We start from the raw sequence: 22,978 nt of genomic DNA, 5'->3' as shown, positions 1-22,978 counted from the left end.
GGGCGCAATCGGGAAATTGCACCCAAAATGCCCTCAAACTTGCGCTGGTTAGGTTACAGTTCAAGTTTCTGATAAAAAACCATTTGCATAATCACAAATGCAAAATCGTCAATGAACCAGCGCAATCGGGCAGCGTAATAGAACATAATTGTTTATTTTTTCTTCTTTCCGTTAAAAAGTATTCACTGATGTATTTAAGAGTGGTAAACTGGTTCACTTGTATTAATACAGCCGAAAATGGGTTTATCACAAAAAAAAAGCATCTTTAATAAGTGTCCAGTCCTCCACCCGTGAGTAACCTGATTTAAAATCACTGAAAATGACTGAAAAAAAACGATACTGAACCATTTACTACTTTCATTGGTGTACATTAGTCAGCTTCTTATAGTAAATGATGTGAAAAACCTTCAAAACCATGCCTATTATTGCCTGTGCGCCTAAGAAAACTAGAGCAATTTGAAAAACCTTCCCGACCCAGAGCCATTGGCAGAATTTTGCAATGTCAACCTCGAGGCGTCGCCAGTTTTATGGGAGGGGCTTAATTTGGCTGAACTGATCTTGAACCAGCGTAAAAGATTGCGGAAAGTCGTGTGAAAATGGTTTTGGGCATAACTCACGTTTAAAATTCCTCGATCTTTTGCGCTGGTTTGGCCGCTTCTGCCCGGATTGCGCTGATATAATTAGCGTAAAGGAGCGGAAACTTTACCTCAGTAGTCTTTAATTTGGTCTTAAATCTTAATAGAATTTATAAAGCTTAAAACAAATCTTTCAGGCTGTAAAAAAATAATTTTATCCACAGTAGCTAACACAATGGCTATGATCCTGACACCATGGCACTTTTATGAAGTTTCTGAACTCTGACAGCCACCTCTGCATTATTAATTATTTTATTTAAACTGTAATTCCACGTCTACTTCTCGGCAACTTTTACTGTACATGCACTCGTCTTCAAAATAAGTACATTCTGAGGAGAACACAAAATTCATGAAACCCACTTGCTTAGGATCTTAGTATCTTGTTATGTTCAGATTAGCATATGGATTATGACATTCAATAATATATTGTTCTTATTCTTGTTCATGTGCCTCAGAATAATCTACATCATTCATGGCCAAAATCTTTTCCAATGAACCGTATCTGAATAATACAAATTCCCATTCAAACCAGCGCTCAATTTTTCCCATTTGTCAACCATCAATACAATCGTATATTAGAAACAATAAAATGTTTGGTATTTCGCAATTTAAATATGATGAATTCACAAAGACAGAATGTATAAAATAAAGCTGAGCGATGACAAAAGGATCAGAGGAACAGAAGTATAACCACACTGTCTTTGTAATAGACAGTACAACACTGCTCTGAAGTCTCATTTAAATTTAATAATATGGTGTTATTTACAAAGACAATTCAGCAGGCAAAAACTTCATACAAACAAAAAAATCTCACATACAGCAAATAAATTGCATTTTCCACTAGCGTATTTAGGACACAGTAAATTCTAAGACAGCAGTCCAAAATATGACATTGAAGCTTCAATGGTTGAACCCTATGATTGTACTGTTGTCTTAAAGTCACAGAGATGCTACGTATTATTTAATATACATACTATTGGCAGGGACTTTGTGTAAAGGAAGTCTTGTTTCTTTTATGGTGTGTCTCTTTACTAAATCATTGAAGATGTGTGTAACAGAATTTACTGTATTTTTGGTAGTTATACTCATCTAAGCTTCAGAGATTATCAGATGTGACATAAACCTTCTCATATTACCAGGTTATTTCTAATAGTAAATCGCAGAGAAAAATATGGTGTACATTACTGACAGGATAATGCACGAGGAGGAGTGCATTATAGGAAACAACACATCAGGAGGCTCACTCAACGTTATAAACCATGAGAGCAATATTCAATAGTTTTATCAATATAATCACAATTCCAGGACAGGTTATTTCCTTCAAAACACTCGCCAACTGGTGTTATACTTTATTATATGCACAGATGGAGTTTATGGAGAATATTTTCATTTCTTTTTCATTTTTTTGGGGCTAGGAATGGACATCATGGTTGGTAGCAGTCTCCTGCAATTTTACCACATGATTTAAATTGCAGTGATACATGGATCTATTTTATGGGTTAGGAGTGTCCATACTGCCTAACATTTAGATGGTGGATTATACCTGGAACTCCATTTTCTTCTGTGCATTTCTCAGGAGAAATGTTTTCCTGCATTTTAAGTTAACTCATTTATTCTTGACATTAGTACTGGAATGGAAAAAGGTAACTCAATCCTACCTTTCACACTGGTCCAGCCAATATATACATCTATTTTTGAACTAACTTCATCATAAAAGATGGAGCCTAAACCATAGTTGGTCAGGAAGTTTAGAATGTGATTTTCCTGTTAAAACTGCATCCAGTCTACTTCACTGCTAGGCTGGATGTCGCACATTCCCTTTTAGCCAGCAGAACGTGACGAGGGCAGAAAATTTCCATCAGAATCGGGAGACAGTTGTAGCAGGCACTGCAACTATTTTTCAGGATAGATCAGTGTATTTTCTAAATGGTGAGAAGCTAGGAACTGTGGAGGAGCAGAGAGATTTAGGGGTCCAAGTACAGAAATCGCTAGTGGACAGATACAAAAATTATTATAAAGCCGAACGGAATGGTGGCCTTTATCTCAAGAGGGCTGAAATACAAAGGAGTGGAAGTTAAGTTAGAGTTATATAAAGCTCTGGCGAGACCTCATCTGGAGTACTGCATTCAAATCTGGGCACCGCACCTCAGGAAGGATATATTGGCCTTGGAGGGGTGCAGGCTAAAGGGTTAAATTATGAGGACAAGTTACATAGACTAGGCTTGTATTCCCTTGAGTATAGAAGATTAAGGGGTGATCTATTTGAGGGGTGATGTCAGGAAGCACTTCTTCACACAAAGGGTAGTGGAAAAGCTGTTGAGGCGAGATCAATTGAAAATTTCAAAACTGAAATTGATAGATTTTTGTTAAGCAGGGGTTATGGAACCAAGGTGTGTAGGTGGAGTTAAGATACTGATCAGCCATGATCTAACTGAATGGCAGAATGGGCTGGATGGGCTGAATGGCCTACTCCTGTTTCTATTTCACTGCATGTTATGGAGAATGGCACATTCTATACATACTATTTTAAAGATGCATTTTACTTCCAAATTTGCATTACATTATTAAAAAATTAGATTCCTGGTAAGTTTTGTAACAAAATCCATTTGGGGGTGGGGGATGATGTTGAAAAGATAAATTATTTGTCATTTTTTCCACAGGGGATCTAATATAACTTTCTATTTCATCTCTTTACACTTTTTCCAGACTTCCAATTCTGTTACTGGTCCTTTTTTAAAAATTTGATTGAAGCCTTCACTTTTTTCCTCACCAATTCTCTCCCTTCCCTTCCTGCAGGTATTTACTTCTTACTGGGGCAGAGTTTCACAGGTGCCTGTGGCCCTTTGCTACCTTGCCCGTGTATCTATTCATTATTCATGAATGGGGCCATAACTGAGAGCATTGGCAAGCTATTTGACTAAAAGGCAATTACAGCCAGGGACTGAACCTGGGAATTTGCTGGTCTGTATGGCTCAGCTACTCACTGGATCAACTTGCTGAACTATAGGGAGAACCTTTTCACATTTTTACAGTCACCAATTCTAACCTACCGCATTACGACTAATTCCCCCTCTCCTACAATATTTCTGCATATATAGACTGTAATCTTCTCATACCACTCAGCTGAAAGTGTTAGCAGCTGAGACTAAATGAGCAGTGTAATCAAGCATTCCATAAAATTGCAGCATCTGCTACATGTCAGTGGCTTATTTCATACTGACATTATGGGGTAAATTTTAACTCCCAAGAACGGGTGGGAGGTTAAAATAACAGGTTTTTGGAGCGGAACCGCATCCCGGCTCCAACTTGCCCACTTCTGGATTCCGATCACGTTAGGTGAAAGCAGGCGGGATGGGATGGGCCAGATCCATGAGATGAGTGCCTTTATTGCACTGCTTGTGGGCCCGGAGGAGCAGGAGTGCTTCATCCAGGCCCAACCAGCTCACCTGGCCGACAGGAACCCTGCGGTCGGCCGCCCCCCCACCCCCATGGTGGACCCCCACCTACTTCCGACCCGTCACCCAACCTCTGATCATCTTCTCTGGCACCCCAATCTTCTTCCCGGCCGCCCGAACTCATCTCAGCACCCCCCGCGATCATCTTCCCCGTCCCCCGATCTCTTCCCCAGCTTGTCAATCAGGCTGGCTGCCGGGCACGAAATCCGGAAGTGAAATTGGTTGGCCTCGTTGAGGTCGCCCTCTTACCTTCCGGGTTTCGCACCCAAACATCTTCCCCCTGCCCCCTTCCCGGCTCGAAGTTAAAATTTACCCCTATTTTGAATGTTTCTTGTAGAAACACTACATCATATTGGAATGAAACTTTGTCAGATCAGTTCTTGCTTACAGACCCTCTTGGCCAAGAAAGTTACGATACTAAGAACCCACTGTATTAACACAAGCAGCAATCAAAGCCCTTCATGCTTGTCAATAGCTGTTACAGTAGCTTTTTAAACATCTAAGATGAATACAAAAATTCTTCAGTGCTCAGTTCTCAGTGTGACATTCTATTTATTCTAGTCTTTGTAGTGTTTTTTCAGAAGTGGAGAACTGGATCGTTGTGATTTTCAACAGAGCTGCAGGAGGTAAAATGCTTCATCACTTCCAGTAGGTTCATTTTGGTGCCAAAATACACAGAACACTTAGAGAATTTAGTGGTTCTTAAATACAGCTCCTAATAGTGAAATTTACCCAAACACAGTCTTAAATGTTTCAGAGATGCCGTATTAAATTCCTCCCTCAAACTGAAGAAAATAAAAAAGCAAATAATAGCCCTGCCGAATAATTTCAAAATGAATTTCGATGTGTTCAGTTTATTTGAATAAAGTTTAAATTTTAACATAGTTTTAAAAAATCTCCAAGTGGGAAATCACCACTTCTCATATTTTCCTGAATCAAGTTAAAATGTAACTATTTCTTTGATGAATTAACATAACAAAAAGTGATAAGGAATTTTGGCATTCATGAAAAATGAATTTGTAATATTGTACTGTATGATGTATATTTGATTGACGGTAAACTTTACACAATTGGATATTAGTCTCATTGTACTCATTACCAGTTGAATTATTCTTCCTAACAGGGTTCTAGAATACACCATGTAAACAGCTTCCTTTGTGCTGTGGTTTTGAGATTGTTCTCGCTTTTGCTCTTCCAGGATTGTACATTCTTTAAATGCATAAGAAGGGATGGCATAGAGCAGTGCGTTAGAACATTATCCTTTCACTTCTGGAACCTAAGTAACAAATGTACCCCAACCTCCTCTCCCTCTGCTCGGCTTTGAAGTCCCAAGTGAAATATTTGGGCAACCCAGTTTCCAGTGATCATGGGTCATCAAAACAAAACAATCCATAATTTCACACTAATTGGTGATCTTCATCAAAATGACTAAGAGGATGTATGTCAACATAAAGGAAAAGTGCAAGACCTTTTTATAAGCACACAAAAAGTGAAAGGAAAGTCAAAGAAGGAGTGGAGCAATTTAGAGATGAAGGAGGCCATTTTGTACTCGACAGTAAGAGAATGAGGGCGATGTTTTTGAATGGAGATGCTTAAAAAACATTTTGCATCTGTTGATTAATCAGAAACATCCAGCATGGATTTATAATGGGTAGGACATGTTGGATTAATTTATTTGAATTTTTCAAGGCAATCTCTAAGTATATAGATAGAGAATGTGATGGATGTTGTGCGCATGGATATTCAGAAGGAATTTAATAAGGTTCCACACGAGAGAGCAAACATGAAGGCACACGGTATTAATTTAGAAATAGATAAAAGTGGAATGATATTGAAATTTGTTAGTGATACCAAACTAGGGAGCATGGCAAACTGTAAGAGAATGCAGTAGGACACAGACAGGTTAGGAGAGTGGGCAGATAGGCGGCAGATGCAATTCAATGCAGAGAAATACGTAGTAGAATTTGGGAAAGAGAACCATGAACGGAAGCATACCGCAAATCGTAGGGGATAGAATTTGTGTGGGGGAGGGGTTCCCCTGATCTCCCACTGTAGCTATACCATTTCTCTGGGGTATCCACCAATATTCCACCAAGAGAACCCTTACGGAAATTCGATCTCAAAGACTCCCAACAGTGTGGAGGAACAAAGTGTGTAGATATGTGGATCTTTTAAAGTTGGGAGTTCATGGTTAAAAGACAATAAAAAAAAGGCAAATAGGATTTTGGGTTTTAGGGGCATTGAATTTAAAAGCAAGGAAGTGATATTAAATTTGTACAAGACATTGGTTAGGCTACAATTGGTCTATTGCATACAATTCTGTGCATCCTATTATGGAAAGGATATTAGAGTCATGAAAGGAGTACAATGAAGATTCACGAGAATGATGTTGGAAATGAGAAGTTATAGTTATGAAAAAGGATTCAAATATTGGGGCTTTTTTTCCCCCCACCAGAACAGAAAAGGTTAAGGGGGATCTAATAGAGGTTTTCAAAATTACGAAAGATTTTGAAAGGGTAAATTATGACAAGATTGACAAAAGAAAAAGTTGGAAGGAATGTTTTCACAGAAGGGTATTAGAACATTGAATGCTTTACCGCAAATGACTATTGAGGGAGAGATTAAAATTGAATTGGATAAATATTCAAAAAGGAAATCTTGGGGAGTCAGTGATGTTGGGTCATGAATTTAAAATTGTCACTAATAAAGTAAGGAGTGGGGTCAGGAGAAATTTCTTTAAGCAGAGAGTTATTAGATTATGGAATACTTTGCCACAGTGAGTCATTGAGGTGGAAACCATTGTATCTTTTAAGGGAAAACTGGACAAAACATATAAGCAGAGGAAGATGATGGCTTTAAGGAGACAGTAAGGGAGTGGGATTAGTTTTGGATTGCTTTTGAAAAGAGCTGGCACAGACATCATGGCCCCAAGTGCTTCCTCCTGCGCTATAAACATCAAGGTCTGATGGAAGATTGGCAATGATAATAGGGAAAGGGTAAGGAAATGGGATGAGCATGGGCAGCACCAATTAAAAAGCTAGCAAAGGTACAATGGGCTGAATTCCCTCCTTCAGTGCTTTAAATTGAACAATTCTATTCTCACTCGAAGAAACCATAAGGATGGCTCCTGTGACAAGCAGATTACACACTGGTGCAGTTGATTTAAGTCACACTGTTAATTTATTAAAGGGAGCTTTGTTCTGCATTTGGCCTTGTGCTATGTCTAACCTGGAAATGCATGGTGCTGATACCAGATGTAAAAGGTAGAAAATGTTCTATTGCCCAGCACAGACACCCCTCACCTAGGTGTGCACTAAATAATCACCTCACCAAAAAAAAATTGAATGTCATAGCCCAATTTACACTAAAAACAATATCCTGGGCTAAGTCTGATACAATATACTAAGACTATCCCAGAATTATTCTGCTTAGTGAGCTGTCAAAATTAGCATTGTGATGATGCAAAAGCTTTGTCGTTTATTCAGTAATTTAAGCATTGCAAGTTAGCTGTACTAGCACTAAATTGGGATAATGTTGTGCAGGTATCGGTGAGGTACAAAACTGACACTGGCTTATAACTCCTAGTGTGTTTTTATACAAGTTTTACACTGCTCGCTTTCCTGGGGGTTCAATCAGGATTAAAATCACTTTGAGTTAGCATAAATTTGCCTTAAATTTGCAGTTGCAATTATAGGTCCTATTGAAGTATTTTCCAGCATAACACATGATTACACAATGGCCTCAACGAGACATTCAACAGAAATCGCAGCAAGGTTACAAAGATTTCTGTAATAAGCCTTTAAAAAGTCATTACAACTAAAATAAACCTTTCCTATTCCAATTTCCTAAATTGATTTCTCCTTTCTCAAATATTTCACATCAATTTTGCTAATTATTGTAATGTGTGCTTTGCAGTTTTGGCAGGAAAAATGTAAGAACAAATGCAGCAATTCTGCATGTGACCACATGAACCAATCTTTAAGATGGACAGATTTGCCTTTATAAAATTTTATTTCCTAGTTTTTAGATATTGTATGTATTTTTAATAAGGTGTAGAAAGCTTTATAGAAACAGATGGTTGGGAAGTACAAATATGGATGACCAAAATTTGATCTGAAATCAAGTAGATATGACATATCAAAATTGCATTTCTGAAGTGGTGTGTAAAATATTTACATGTGTAAACAGGGTTTCTGCCACATTTTTCTATTGCCGGCAACATTACGATGGCAGAATGGGAGAAACTCTGGACATTCCCTGCCATTGTTTTCATTCAATTGAAAGTAGAAATGATACATTTAAGCATATATCCTGTGATACTACTCATAGTAAGTCAGAAGATTTTTTTTTTAAAAAAGGACAAACATTATACCATATGCAACACAAAGTATTATTCTGCTGCTAAAATGTAGGTGTGTCTCCCTTTTGAGAAATGAAACTAAAAGGAATAAAAAAAACCTTCAAATTATTTTCCTACAGTTAAATAAATTTGAGAGAAAAAAATAAGGAACCTTTCCAGACTCTAATCATGGCTGAGACGACTATCAATAATGAGGGAAATGAACAAAGTTGAATTCTAGAAGGCAGCCAGATATAGATCTGAGTAGAATAGGGGCACAAAACTTTTCAAGGAGCACTCTATGGGTGGATGTCCTGTTTGTATGTGAATTTGGTGATAAATGCAACAGCATTAACGTCACACAAGATTGTACCTGCTCTTCAATGCTTCATATATGCTAACATAGAAATCACGCAAAAGCTGACAATTTAAAAGCTCATAGTGACAATTTTAAAAATAAATGAAAATGTAAAAGAAAAGCTCTGAATACAGGACTATGACTAAAGCCACTGCTTTAAAAGGTGACTGAATAAGATAAATTCTGTTTTTATTAAATATTTTTACTAGTATTTTGGGGAAGCACATTTTTCAACTTGGTCTGATGTTCTCTGAAAACCAAAACCCAAAGTCCTTACCTATCACATGGGAAAGCAAATAGTTACATTGAGAGTATAGTGGGGCATGAATTTGTCTTAACTTAAGTTGCAGGTATACCTGACACTCCATCACAATACAGCAGGGAAAGTACATAAAAATATGTTTTTTTTCACAATGAAGGATTTGGACATTTCTGAAAAGGGATGTGAAACACTGAAGACCTGAGAGGTATTTTGGAAGGCAACCAGAAAATTTTGATTTTATTGCACTTTTTTTGGGGCATTTTCCAGTATTTTGGACACTGTCAGTTTTGTTCAGTTAGCAGCAATCTTGGCTCTGAGACAAAAGTTGTCACTTCTAGCCTCACAAAGGACTTGAGCACATAAACTTAAGTTGGCACCTCAGTACAGTACAGAGTGCTGTTTTGTCGGAGGTGCCATCTTTCAGATGAAACATTAAACTGAGCTCCCCCCTGGCTGGTCAGGTGGATGTAAAAGATTTCATGGCACTATTTGAAGATCAGGGAGTTCTTCCAGGGACCTGGCCAACATTCCTTCCTCAACCAACACCAACAAAACGAAAGCAAAATACTGTGGATGCTGGAAATCAGGAATTATCTCCTTGGATTGGGAAATTGCCATTATTTAAGGGTGGGAGAGATAAACCAGGAAATTATAGAGCAATTAGTCTAACCTCCGTAATGTGGAGGTTACTAGAATATATCATTAGGAACAGAGTGACTGAGCACTTGGACAAATGCGAACTGACCTTGCTGTGCACAAACTGGCTGTTGTGTTTGCCTGCATTTCAAAAGTAATTGACTGGTTGTAAAATTATTTGGGACATTTTGAAAACATGATAAGGCACTACATAAGTGCAAGATTTTTTTCTAACTTCTTTATTGTAATTTTGCATTTGAAGCCAAAAATAATTTTTGTATAAGGATTACATTAAAATAAAATTGATGTTACAAGTAACATTAATTTTTTTTAAACCATCAAAAAGGTAAAATGTAATGAGCATAACACAACAGGCCTGTAGCTGAATGTCATAATAATGTAAATACGTTGTCCTGGATCTTGCATAAGGGCCAGAGAAAGTCCTTGTAAAACAAAGAACTGTTTGAACATGTCTTATATGATACAACCTTATCGACAATGAAAATTTGTTACCATTAAAGGAAAACAACATGATCCGAAGTGCCCTTTGCCCTTCTTGGCATGGTCCTGAAGGACTTTGTCTAGGCTGAAGTTAGCATCCACCAGGACCCCCAGGTACCGATACTAATCAACAACTGGAACAGATGGCTCTTGTATCTTCCAATCAATACCTTTGAGCCATGTAAAGCAACAATACATACATGTGAACTTGCCACCATGTACCACTGGTTCGCCCTTTTTTCAAGATGGTGAGTAGAGTGCACTAGACCCCAGGTTAGTCCAGCAATGTATCAGCTTTGAAAAGGAGTGTTGCAATTCTTTCAGTAATGCCCAGAACACCCTTTACCGTCCATATTAAGCCATCCAACACATCATCAATGAGGACATAGGTTAGGCAATAATGGATAATCTTGCCTCAGTCCTTTTCTAAGAGTAAGGCTCAGTAATCTTCCACCTACCTAAGATGGATCTTGGAATTGGAGTACACGTCCTGGATAAAATCCAAGATTTGACCATATATTTCCATAGTTTCCAATATTTTCATGAGGGCTGTATAGAGCAAAAGTCTCACAAAAATTGAAGAAAGCAATGTAAGCTGATTCCTCCGAGTCTTAAAATGCTTTGTGATCTTGTATAAAGCCACAATCTGCCTTACACATTCCTCATGAGATAAAAATGCAGCCCATTCCTGTGGGCTTCTAAAATATGCATGCCACGACAAAGGAAAGGAAAAACTATCTTAATAGCTATTGTATGAATCTCTCCAATTCGGTCACTGTCCCACCACAGCATCAATCTGGCCCTAACCAAAGTAACGAAAAACATTCTCCATGAGAGTGACCATGGTGCATTTTCCTCTTTACCTCCCTCAACCTCTTTGCAGCCTTTGGCATGGATGACCACAGCATCCTCTTCCAAAACCTCTCCTCTGTTGTCCAGCTTTGTGGGTCAGCTCCTGCTTAATTCCACTGTTACTTAACCAACCATAACCAGAGCCTCTCCACCAATGGCTTTCTTCCCAACCCGCACTGTTACCTCCAGAGTTCCCAAGGATTTATGCTTGACCCTCTTCCCTTCCTCATCTATATGCTGTCCCTTGACAACATCATTGACAGACATAGGGTTAGCTTCCACATGAACGCTGTTGACACCAGCATTACCTCTCCAGCAGCTGCGTAGACCCCTCCACTGACTCTGGGTTGTCAGACTGCCTATCCAACATCCAGTTTTCGAGGAGCTTCAATTTTGTCCAGCTAAACATCGGGAAGAGCAAAGTCATCAGCTTCAGCCCCTGCTATAAATTCCATATCCTCGCCAATGACTATCTCCTTCCCCAGCCACGGTCTCAGGCTGAACCTTGGTTTCCTATTCGACCCCCAACCCCATTTCCTCTCCATCATAAAGACTACCTACTTGCACCTCTGAAACAACACCCACCTCCACCCCCAACTTCAGCCCATCTGCCACTGAATCCCTTATCACTGCATTTGTCACCTCCAGACTCAGCTATTCCAATGTTCTCCTAGCCGGCCTCCCATCCTGCACGTTCTGTAAACTGTAGGTCATCCAAAACTCCGCTGCTCTGTATCCTATGCCTCACCGAGTATCACTCACCCATCACCCCTGTCCACACTGTATTGGCTCCCTGACTCCAAAAGCCTCCAATTTCAAATTCTCATTCTTGTGTTTAAATCACTTCATGGTCACGCACATCCTATCTCTGTAACCTACAATTACCACCCCCTCCCTCCATTGGTGCTGCTTCCTGCTCTTGCCCTGAACTGGAAAATTTCATCAACTTTGCTTCCAATTTCCACATCTTCTCATGGTCCATCGCCGAATCTTCCCTTTCCTTCCTCGACTTCTCTATCTCTGTTTCTGGGGATAGGCCCTCAACCAATATCTACTATAGGCCCATCAACTCCCACAGCTACCTCGGCTACACTTCCTCCCACCCCACTTCGTGTAAGGGCTCCATTCAATTCTCCCAGTTTCACCACCTCCGTTGCATCTGTTCTGACGATGCCACCTTCCACACCAGTGCTTCAGATATGTCTTCCTTTTTCCTCAACCCAAGAATCCTCTCCATTGTGGTTGACAGGGTCCTCGACTGTGTCCATCCCATTTCTCGCACTTTCCTGCCCTCACCCCTTCCCCTCCCACCAAAAGCCACGATATGGTCATCTGTGTCCCCACCTTCCACCCCACCGGCCTCCACATTCAACGGATCATCCTCCACCATTTCTGCCACCTCTAGCGCAATGCCACCATATCTTCCCAGTCTGAAGTGACTGTTCCGTCCGCGATATCCTGGTCCACTCTTCCATCACCCCCAACATCCGCTCCCCTTCCCATGGCACCCTTGTGTGCAAGCGCAGGAGATACAACACCTGCCCTTTCACCTCCTCCCTTCTCAACGTCTAGTGCCCCAAACACTCCTTCCAGGTAAAACAGCAATTTACTTGCACTTCTTTCAATTTAGTATACCATATTCGCTGCTCACAATGTGGTCTCCTCTGGGGAAACCAAAAGCAGATTGGGCGATTGCTTTGCTGAACACCGCAAGCGTGACCCCGAGCTTCCGATTGCTTGCCAATTTAATTCTCCATACCACTCTGACCTCGGCCTCCTACGCTGTTCCAATGAAGCTCGAGGAGGAGCAACTCATCTTTTGATTAGGCACTTTACAACCTTCCAGACTCAACATTGATTTCAATAACTTCAGATCATAACCACTGCTTCTATTTTTTTTTTCCGGACAGCAGGTGCTGGTAATGGTTCTGCTGTTGCCATTTACAGTTCCTCTAGACCCAACTTTTGTCTCTTTACTTGTCCCATTGCCATCCCCTTTTGGCTTGCATCATCATCCCTTTTGTCATTTAATCGTTCCTGCCCTCCATCCTATTCCAGATTTCCAGCATCCGCAGTTTTTTGCTTTTGGTTGAACTAACTGAAGGGCAACTGAATGTAGCACTGGCTGTTACTCTAAAACTGTAAGTCTCTATTTACTCTGTGTTAAAGTATAATAGGTGCTCGATAAGAGCAACGGATCTTAAGTGCACTGCTGTTGGCCAAGGCAAGGAATGCTGGAATTTCCTGCCTCAGGCTACGGGCATCCCTGCTACAGGCTTGTTTCCCTGGTAAGGCCTAGCATCACAGCTACGCGTTGGACCTCAGATATCAAGATCTTCTGGCTGCTGATGAAAAGCCCTTACTGCCACCCATGAGTCTTCAGCCTACACACAGGGTCACTGTTGACCCTCTGGTTTGTGGGGGTCTGGGGCAGGCAACAGCATTATGTTTCACTAGGTGCCCACCCAATGATGTTCGAGAAAAATAAGGTAGGAGGCCACGTTTTCCCTGAGTCGTCTTCTCGGGGAAATTCCTCAGGGACAAGGGCAATAAAATCTATTTTGAAGAGTTGTTGAGATAGGTGTCTGTGATGGGAATGAAACAATGTTCCTCTATTAGACCAAAACTCCCATCTCAAGTACAACACGGAATAAATCCCTTTCCAGTCCACGTTGTGACATTTTTTCATACAAGTTATCCTTGGGGTATAAGTATTATTGTTAATTTAGTGACAATTTATGCAGAAGTTTTATGTAGTAGGCACAAGTCCATAAGAATTGAGTTTATCCAAGTTCATTTTACAACAGACTTTTAGAGCCATCAGAAAAATGAGACTTTTCCGAGCGAGGTTCTGGCAGGGCCAGATTCTAACCCAGAATCCAAAGCTGAATGCATAGGAACTCATAAGTTTCCTCCTCTCTGTACAGTTTAGAACTAAGGTTGAACTTATTGAAGGATAACTAAAGCTATGAAGAACTATGAATTTTTCTTACTTTTCACTTCAGTCTTTTGCCATTATGTTTGCTCGCAGTTATTCATCCCTCCATTTAACTTGCAGTGAGTCATAAAAGGCATGGCAAGAAATCTAGTATGAACTGGCACTTCGTGCAGAGTCGAATTGGGTCTGTTGTGTTAACCTTGCCAAGACAGCTCACAAAGAAAATTTTTCCGACACACAAATCAAGAAGTATCCCATGACTAAAGATATGATTAACACGTGAGACAAAGCAATAGAATGTAAGCATCACTCAAAATAATAATATTCAGAAATAAAAGAGGATATGGATGAAGGAACTACGATTTGATAAGTTGTATAGCAAGACGGTTGCAGAATTAGTTGCCTTTTGAGAGCGCATAAAGGAATTCTGTAAATATGCAGAGATTTTTAAAAAAAATTGTGGAACTTATTTATGTCAGTTGATTTTTTTTTGAAAAAGGGTTAGACTTCCTTTTATTATCTCTCCTTTACTTGGCCATCCCACATTATCGATGGGTGAGAGGGTGGGAAATTGACATACTCCCCCGACCTCTTTCAGTGCTGCTCTGTAAACTGCCACAAAGTGAGTAAGAATGGTTAATAGGATAATTTTCCCTCTGACTTTCTGATACTCTCTGTGACGAAGTGCTTGGAGTCTGTTTTAAAGGGGGAGGAGGGGTGGATTTTAACCCCCAACGACAGGTGGGGGGTTAAATTGCTAAAAATATCAAACCTGGCCCCAGCCCACCTATTTCCGGTTTTACCGTGGTGGGTTTGGGGGCGGCCGAGTAACCCACTCTGGAGAGGCGGGTCAAGGATCAGAAAATCTGCATGTCGGAGATTATCAAGGTATATTCACATCCCACCAACCACACTTTGCTCACTATGTCACCCTACAGCTTAGCATTTTAAAACTCTCATCCTTTGTGCACATTCAGCCAAACTGTAAAATAATTATTTGCAAAAATTACTTCGACAGACAAAGCTAATATCTTGCGCTCAACTCATTAGCTTTACTGCTCTTATGTTTCCTTTGCAAACAAAATTTAATTTGCAAAGGGCACAATCTATCACCAAAGCAATATTATTGAAGGTTTATAACGAAATGATGCCTTTTAAATAGGGTAATATATGCTATCCAGGAATCTGTTCTCACATGATGTATACTTTGCATAACAATGGTAATCTTTCTAGGGCAAAATCAAGCTGAATTTTTCCTTTTTCCCAAGAAGGAAAGTTACTTTTAGCTTAGCTACCAAGGAAGGCTGTCTGGCAATTGTATTTTAAAGACTTGAGAGCAAATCCATTTTTTCCCATTGGAGTCCAGGACCTATTTCAAGTGCACAACGCATTGGCTTTTCATGTAAATTAATCACTTTCAGTGTCACAGACACTCACGAGGGCCACATCCCTAAAGGGGGAAAAAATTGAACACTTAAACTATAATAATTACACTTAGCTAAGCCAGAGGAAAAGACTGAACTGTAAAATGCATCTGAACTTAAGGTAACGACAGCGTCCTTGTGAACAGACCTTTTTGCTTCTTTTGCAGAGAAAATCAATTCCCATATAATAATTTGCAGCTTGGCAGATTGTCAAAAGGATTATATGAACTGGTTTCCAGAATTACTTCAGTCTATTAAAGTAATTGAAAGTTTTGATTAAGCCTATGGATTAATTAGTGAAACTCAAAACTTGGTTATAAAGGTCTGCCTGCATGGTATAAAAGTGTTTGGGCTGACAACTCACCAAACTAACTGATAGGAAGGATGACATAAAAAGGCATACTTAAGGATACTCGTAAGTGCTTTTAGTTCTCATAACAGAAGAGGTTTCTCAATGGAAAGGAGCTAATGCCCATCACTCTAATTGACTTCTATATTTTCGATGTGGAGATGCCGGTGATGGACTGGGGTTGACAATTGTAAACAATTTTACAACACCAAGTTATAGTCCAGCAATTTTATTTTAAATTCACAAGCTTTCGGAGATTTTCTCCTTCCTCAGGCAAATGTTCCAGAGGAGATCTTGAAACATTTGCCTGAGGAAGGAGAAAATCTCCGAAAGCTTGTGAATTTAAAATAAAATTGCTGGACTATAACTTGGTGTTGTAAAATTGTTTACAATTCTATATTTTCAGTAGACAATACATCCTTGACATTTAAAAAAAATTGAATTTTCAAGGTTGTGATATTTTACTAAAAGTTCAGGTATTTGTAATAACATGTTTTTTAAAATTTAAATGTGCTGACATATGGCATTTTCATCCACATGCACTTAGAGTGCATTCTTTAATTTCTCCAGCACAATGTACTCTAGCACGTAGTCCAAAGGAAGCCAGAATGATTTCTTCTGTCTATTCATAGGTCCCCACTTAAAGGGTTGAAAGGGAATTACCAGTGGCTCTGTTATTGGTCAATCATCTCTCTGGATTTTTGGTAAATGCAGTGTGGGTTGGACAGAAACATACTCCTGTAGCTATGTTGTCTGGAGAGTGACCTCCCTGCTGGAAGATAACTGACAGCCCTGGGGGGAGTGTACACATACAGTACAACACTTCTGCAATTCCTGTCAAGTTATCATAAAAAGCTGCATTGACGGAGTCAGATACAGCAGCTTGCAGAAACGTGCAGCAAGGCTTCAGATAAAAGGGCACTTTCAAGCTGGGAAACCAAGCCAGTGGGGAATTGTGTTTGCTTTACAGCATTGTCTCTGCCTGCGCAACACAGACTGAAAGACTACAGGAAGTAATACAGAACCTTATTACTCCAGTTTTGACAGAACATCAAGCAGCAACAGTTCACAGTGCTTTGTACTTGGCAATTTTACCACAGAATTCCAGAGGATAAAAGAAGTACAACTGAAAAATTCTTTTGACAGATTTTTAAAAATTCCTGGATTGCACTTAATGTACAAAGGACTTACTGCACTTTGAACAGACACAGAAAATGTTGATTCCATCTCTGTTTTTCTTCAGCTGCAGTCTCTCCTTGGGAACAGGGTTTCGCAAGGGTATGGATAACATTGGGAAAAGGCATTATCAAATTCAGCATGGACCTTGCAGTTATACCTTTTTGCTTCCTGAAATGGACAACTGCCGCTCGGTGGCAAATCACTATGTGCCGAACATTGTGCAAAGGGACTCTCCAGAAATAGATAATGATGGCTCTTTGCAAAGGCTTCAGCAACTTGAAAATATAATGGAAAACAATACACAGTGGCTGCAGAAGGTAGGCTAATCAGTTTCCTCTGAGAAATGTGAGATTCTTTTAGCAGCAAGGTACTTTTTGAAAATGAAAAGAAATGTATCAAGTACACAAACTGTGAAAAAATTCAATACAGAAGTAAAAACAGAAAATGCTGGAAATACTCAGCAGCTCAGGCAGATGCTGCCTGACCTGCTGTGTATTTCCAGTATCCACAGTATTTTGCTTTTAATTCAATATAGAAACTGATGTGCAGACTGCTGATGGAGTTTGCTAATTTGTATCGTCACTCAATAAAAACTTTGCCTTGTGAGCTACTTCAGGCAGCACTGATCATGTGCTTGTGAGCAGGCAAAGTATCCACAGTATTTTGCTTTCGCTAAAGCATACTAATTGTTTGGTCAATGTATTTCTATTGAGTAGTTCTTAATATTTCACATATGCTTACAAAGATAGTCCAAAATAGCATAGTGGCAATTCAAATAAAATTGTTTAATTAGAAAATAGTCAAAAACAATTTTTAAAAAGTCTCAAGATGAGTTTTCTTCACAAATCTTTTACTGATCGAAATTATCAATGCTTTCAAGAAACTCCAGCTGAGAGAGAGTGATATTTTTTCTTCTTCCTGACAGCCAATCCCACTGTAAATTATGATTAATGACCCAAGTGAAAACTGCTTGGCACAACTGGCCAAGTTTGTAAGTCTGTACATCCACATATGATATAACACAACTTTAGCTCTTTTCTTTCCATTCCCTTCTTCCTAAGAGAATTGCTAATAATTTTGTAATATTTAGCATATCTTTAATATCTGAAAGGTAAAATATGTAGGTATGAAGATGAATGTGCTGTACCATGTGCAATCTATTTACTGATCGAACAAATCAAACTGTATCCATAGAAACACATTATTTGGTTGTTTAAAAGCACCAAAATAATTGCATTCATACTACTAAGTTGCATTTTTCCTTCAGCACATTTAAAAGGGCCATAAGCAATCACGTACAACATTGTTCAGCATTTTATGCCCAAGCACTCTATTGAAAAACTTTGTAAATACAGCAACAAACTCTACCCCCAGTAATAGATTTTTTTTAAAGGAGTGCCCCGTTACTCCTCACACCTCATGCTTAAAGCGGCCAAGAGGTAGGTAATTTGCACCAGGTTTCCATCAACATGGTCGGAAAGCGGTTGAGAAGTGATGTGCAGAAGTGGTTGAGGGTAACTATGTATGATTTTTCCCTTCTACATTGTGGCAAAATACCTGGCCTCCATTCGGCACTTCCCCAAGCAGCATCGTAGATATGGGGCCTGCATGAAGGATCACTGATGTATCCAGCAGCACTAACTTTTAACCCTCTCTGCTTTAATAAGGCTGAAAACAGATAGACAATTCCCCAGTGAAAACGCCTTACATTCCTGGGCCAAAATATGTTTGGACATAAAACTTATTAGTCAATTTAATGTAATGGTACAAAGAAATTGCTCAGGACCAGGTCAAATAAAGCAGCAATGAATTTTAACATTGGTTATGTGAAAGGTGCTGGTAAGTTTAGTTAAATGGACTAGTTTAAACCAAGAAGTGTATTGGTTATTATCAAGAGATTTATACAAATATGGAATTTAAATGTTTGAAAAATAATACCAAGTAAAGCCAATGGAAAAATTAAGAAAAATATTTAAGTAATTTTGTATGGTAGCACTTAAAACAGAGGGAAAAAAGTATTTTTTTTGCTATTGGCACAAATAAATGAAGTATTTCATTCTGTAAGGATGTACATGTTGCCATTTTACATTCCTATATAGTTCCTCTTTCATTTTATATGCATCAAGTAACAGCTTTTATTCTCTTCTCACTACATTTGAATAGCAACAGCCCATTTCTGTACCCCAATGGCATACTAACATTGCTCCTTCAAGTGGCAGGTCATGGTTTCATCTTAATGAATCATAGAATCATACAGCACAGAAGGAGGTCATTTGGCCCATCATGCCTATGCCGGCTCTTTGAAAGAGCTAACCAATTAGTTCTACTCCCCCACTCTTTCCCCATAGCCCTGCAAATTTTTCCTTTTCAATGTATATATCCAATTCCCTTTTGATAGTTACTATTGAATCAGCTTCCACCACCCTTGCAGGCAGTGCATTCTAGATCATAACAACTCGCTGCATAAAAAATAATTTCCCACATGGAGATTTTCTCTGGTAACACTGGTTACATATTTGGTAACACTGGTTACATATTTGCATAAAATTATTTTGTGCACTAAATAAAGAGGTTAATAACTGTCAAACAGGAATTTCACTCAAATGCATTACCCAGAGGAAATTAAACCCCCTTGTGAGTCCCTATCTCAGTTGAGTTCATGGAGAGGGTGAATTGAAGGGAGGATGCAGGGAGCAGAGTTCCCCACCATAAAGGGCAAACAAATCCCCAACCCTTCTCGTGCAGCTAGTTACATTGTACCATGGCAGAGGTGTCTCAATGCAAATGTTTTGTATGTAAATTAATAAAAGTTAGACATTAATTTTAAAAAGAAACTGTTGGTTCCAGTGATGTTACTGTATAACTTTCACAGCATCATTAGTCCTTGATTGTGATGTCTTCCTTATTAAATACAAAAATATTTCTTGGTAACATTATAAGTGTTTGGTGTAAACATTCTTAAAAGGTAGTAACTACAAGTTTGGGTAGCAGTGTACCAATGAGGCTTGCCAAAGAGAAATAGGATGTGGGTCTGTGCTTGTGATATGAACAACTTGCATTTATATAGCGCCTTTAACATAGTAAAGCATCCCAAGGCACTTCACAGGAGTGTTATTAAACAAAATTTGGCACTGAACCAACATAACAAGATACTAAGACAGGTGGATGTAGGGTTTAAGGAGGGTCTTAAAGGAGGAGAGAGAGGTAGAGAAGTGTTGGGGTTTAGGGAGGAAATTCCATACCTTCGGGCCATTCCAGACAGAGTTTCTCCAATTCAGCTGGACCATTGACAAGATGGAGAAAGGAGACAAGATATTTTTGTACAAGGAAGGAGAGTCAACTTATGCTACTTTTGAGCACCTCCTAGCAGCTAGCTGCAATCGCAGAGACTTGGGACCAGACTGCATGCCCACCTTCTCAGCTAGGAAACAGTAAGAGAATGTGGGACAAAGGGATTTAAAAAAAAAAAGAAATTGGAGAGGTTTAAAAAGGTTTTTAATACCACAGTTTCACAGCTGCAAAACCAAAGTTAGCAGAAATATTTTTAGCAAGCAAGAAAGTACTCAAGAAAACAAGAACAGGATTTTGTTCAACTGTTTCCTGCAATCAACTGCAATATTCTGGCATGAACATAAGTGTGGAAATTAGACAAGTTAGATGAATGGTGTCAAAAAGAATATCACAGAATATGTCTCGTATTTGTCTTGACATATAAAATTATTTCTAAACACCACCCCCCCCCCCCACCCCACAATGTTCTCTCTGCTGAAGGCATCAGTTCTTTCTGGGGGATAGTTGGACAATATTATTTAATAATCTAATAAATAGAGGCATGGCAGGGCAGCTCAGACCTGTGGAACATCTTGTGCCATGTGGGAACTCCAGGATGCTGCCCGTGTCCTGGATAACTACAGGTGCAGGAAGTGTCATCAGCTGAAGGAGCTTGAGCAGCAGCTGGTATCACTGCAGTGCATCCGCGAGGCTGAGAGCTACATGGATATCACGTTTCAGGAGGTGGTCACCCCACAGCTTAAGAGAGTGCAGGCAGAGAGGGACTGGGTGACCGCCAGACAGACAAGGAGGGCCAGGCAGGTGGTGCAGGAGTCCCCTGAGGGCATCTCGCTCTCTAACTGGTATTCAAATACTGGTGAGGGAGAGGGTTCCCCTGGGGAGTGCAGCCAGAGCGAAGACCATAGCACCATGGGTGGCTCAGCTGTACTGGGGGGGGTGGGGGTGGAGAGGAGAAAGGTCAAGAGAGCGATAGTGATGGGGGATTCTATAGTTAGAGGAGCAGACAGGCGTTTCTGCGGCTGCTGGCTTGATTCCAGGATGGTATGTTGCCTCCCTGGTGCCAGGGTCAAGGATATCACTGAGTGGCTGCAGAACATTCTGGAGGGGGAGTGTGAACAGCCAGAAGTCGTGGTCCATATCGGTACCAACGACAGGCAGAAAGAGGGATGAGGTCCTGCAGGCAGATTTTAAGGAGTTAGGAAAGAGATTAAGAAGCAGGACCTCAAAAGGAGTAATCTCCAGATTATTCCTGGTGCCACGTGCTGGCGAATATAGAAATAGGAGGATAGAGCAGATGAATGCGTGTCTGGAAAGATTGTGCAGGAGGGAGGGCTTTAGATTCCTGGAGTATTGGGACCGGTTCTATGGGAGGTGGGACCTGTACAAGCCGGATGGGTGCACCTCAACAGGGCCGGGACCAATATCCTCACAGGGAGGTTTGCTAGTGCTGTTGGGGAGGGTTTAAACTAGCTTGGCAGGGGGATGGGAACCTGTAGATTCAGAAGGGAGAGAAGCAGAGCTGGAAATGGAAGGCAGAAAATTAGTAAGTGAGTTTGGAAGACAAAGTTAGAAACTAGACAATAAAGGAGTTTGGCAGTGCTTAATAGTATATACCTCAATGCAAGGAGTATAGTGAATAAGGCAGATGAGCTAAGGGCACTGATAGACACGTGGAAGTTTGATATCTTAGCTATTACTGAAACATGGCTTAAAGAGAGGCAGGAATGGCAGCTCTACATTCCTGGTTACAGGGTTTTCAGACGAGCTAGAGAGGGGGATAAAACAAAGGGGATGGCAATATTGGTTAAAGAAACAATTACGGCTGTGAGGAAGGATGATATGTGAGAAGGATCATCAAATGAGGCCATATGGGTTGAGCTAAAGAACAAAAAAGGGGCAGTCACACTTCTGGGAGTGTATTATAGACCCCCAAACAGTTAGAGGGAGTTAGAAGAACAAATATGTAGGCAAATTTCTGAGACGTGCAAAAAACAATAGGGCAATAATAATAGGGAATTTCAACTACCCTAATATTAACTGGGATACAATCAGTGCAAAAGGTATAGAGGGTGCAGAATTCTTGAACTGTATTTGGGAGAACTTTTTTAGCCAGTACATAGCAAGCCCAACAAGAGGGGGGCAGTTCTGGATTTAGGTTTAGGGAATGAAGCTGGGCAGGTTGAAGGAGTATCCGTGGGAGAGCATTTTGCTGGTCGTAATAATTCAGTTAGATTTAGCATAGTTATGGAAACGGTCAAATATAGAACAGGAATAAAAGTTCTAAATCAAAAGCAAAATACTGCGGATGCTGGAAATCAAATAAAAACAGAAAATGCTGGAGATGCTCAGCAAGTCAGGCGGCATCTGTGGAGAAAGAAACAGAGTTAACGTTTCAGGTTGAAGACCTTTCGTCAGAACTGGAAGATGTTAAAAGAGTTCAAGTTTTTGAGCGAGCCAGGGAAAGGGAGAGGAGGAAAGAACAAATGGGATGACGGTGCAAGGCAAGGAAGGTGGTAATGGGACAGGTTAAGAAACAAAAGATTGATCAGTAGTAGCTGTAAATGGCAGCAGCTTTTAACATCTTCCAGTTCTGACTAAAGGTTTTCGAGCTGAAACGTTAACTCTGTTTCTTTCTCCACAGATGCTGCCTGACTTGCTGAACTTCTCCAGCATTTTCTGTTATTATTATATAATAAAAGTTCTAAATTGGGGAAAGGCCAATTTTACTAAGCTGAGAGGTAATTTAGCAAAAGTGGACT

General features: G+C 39.9%; 2 protein-coding genes across 2 annotated transcripts in view; one reads left to right on the top strand and one right to left on the bottom strand.

Moving 5' to 3' along the window:
- The window catches only part of mcph1 (microcephalin 1), a 306,044-nt gene that overhangs the window by 56,725 nt on the left and 226,341 nt on the right, over positions 1 to 22,978 (bottom strand). The gene's annotated exons all lie outside the window — the stretch shown is intronic.
- The window catches only part of angpt2a (angiopoietin 2a), a 95,418-nt gene continuing 88,957 nt past the window's right edge, over positions 16,518 to 22,978 (top strand). The window contains exon 1 of the mRNA XM_067984008.1: positions 16,518 to 17,245. Within this exon, the coding sequence (XP_067840109.1) occupies positions 16,964 to 17,245 (282 nt within the window). The 5' untranslated portion in view covers positions 16,518 to 16,963. The remainder of the gene's footprint in view (positions 17,246 to 22,978) is intronic.

This window comes from Heptranchias perlo, chromosome 5 (genome assembly GCF_035084215.1).
Source record: "Heptranchias perlo isolate sHepPer1 chromosome 5, sHepPer1.hap1, whole genome shotgun sequence".
Classification (NCBI taxonomy): Eukaryota; Metazoa; Chordata; class Chondrichthyes; order Hexanchiformes; family Hexanchidae; genus Heptranchias; species Heptranchias perlo.
Note: the sequence above shows the minus strand (reverse complement) of the source record. Positions and strands in the feature narration are given on the sequence as shown.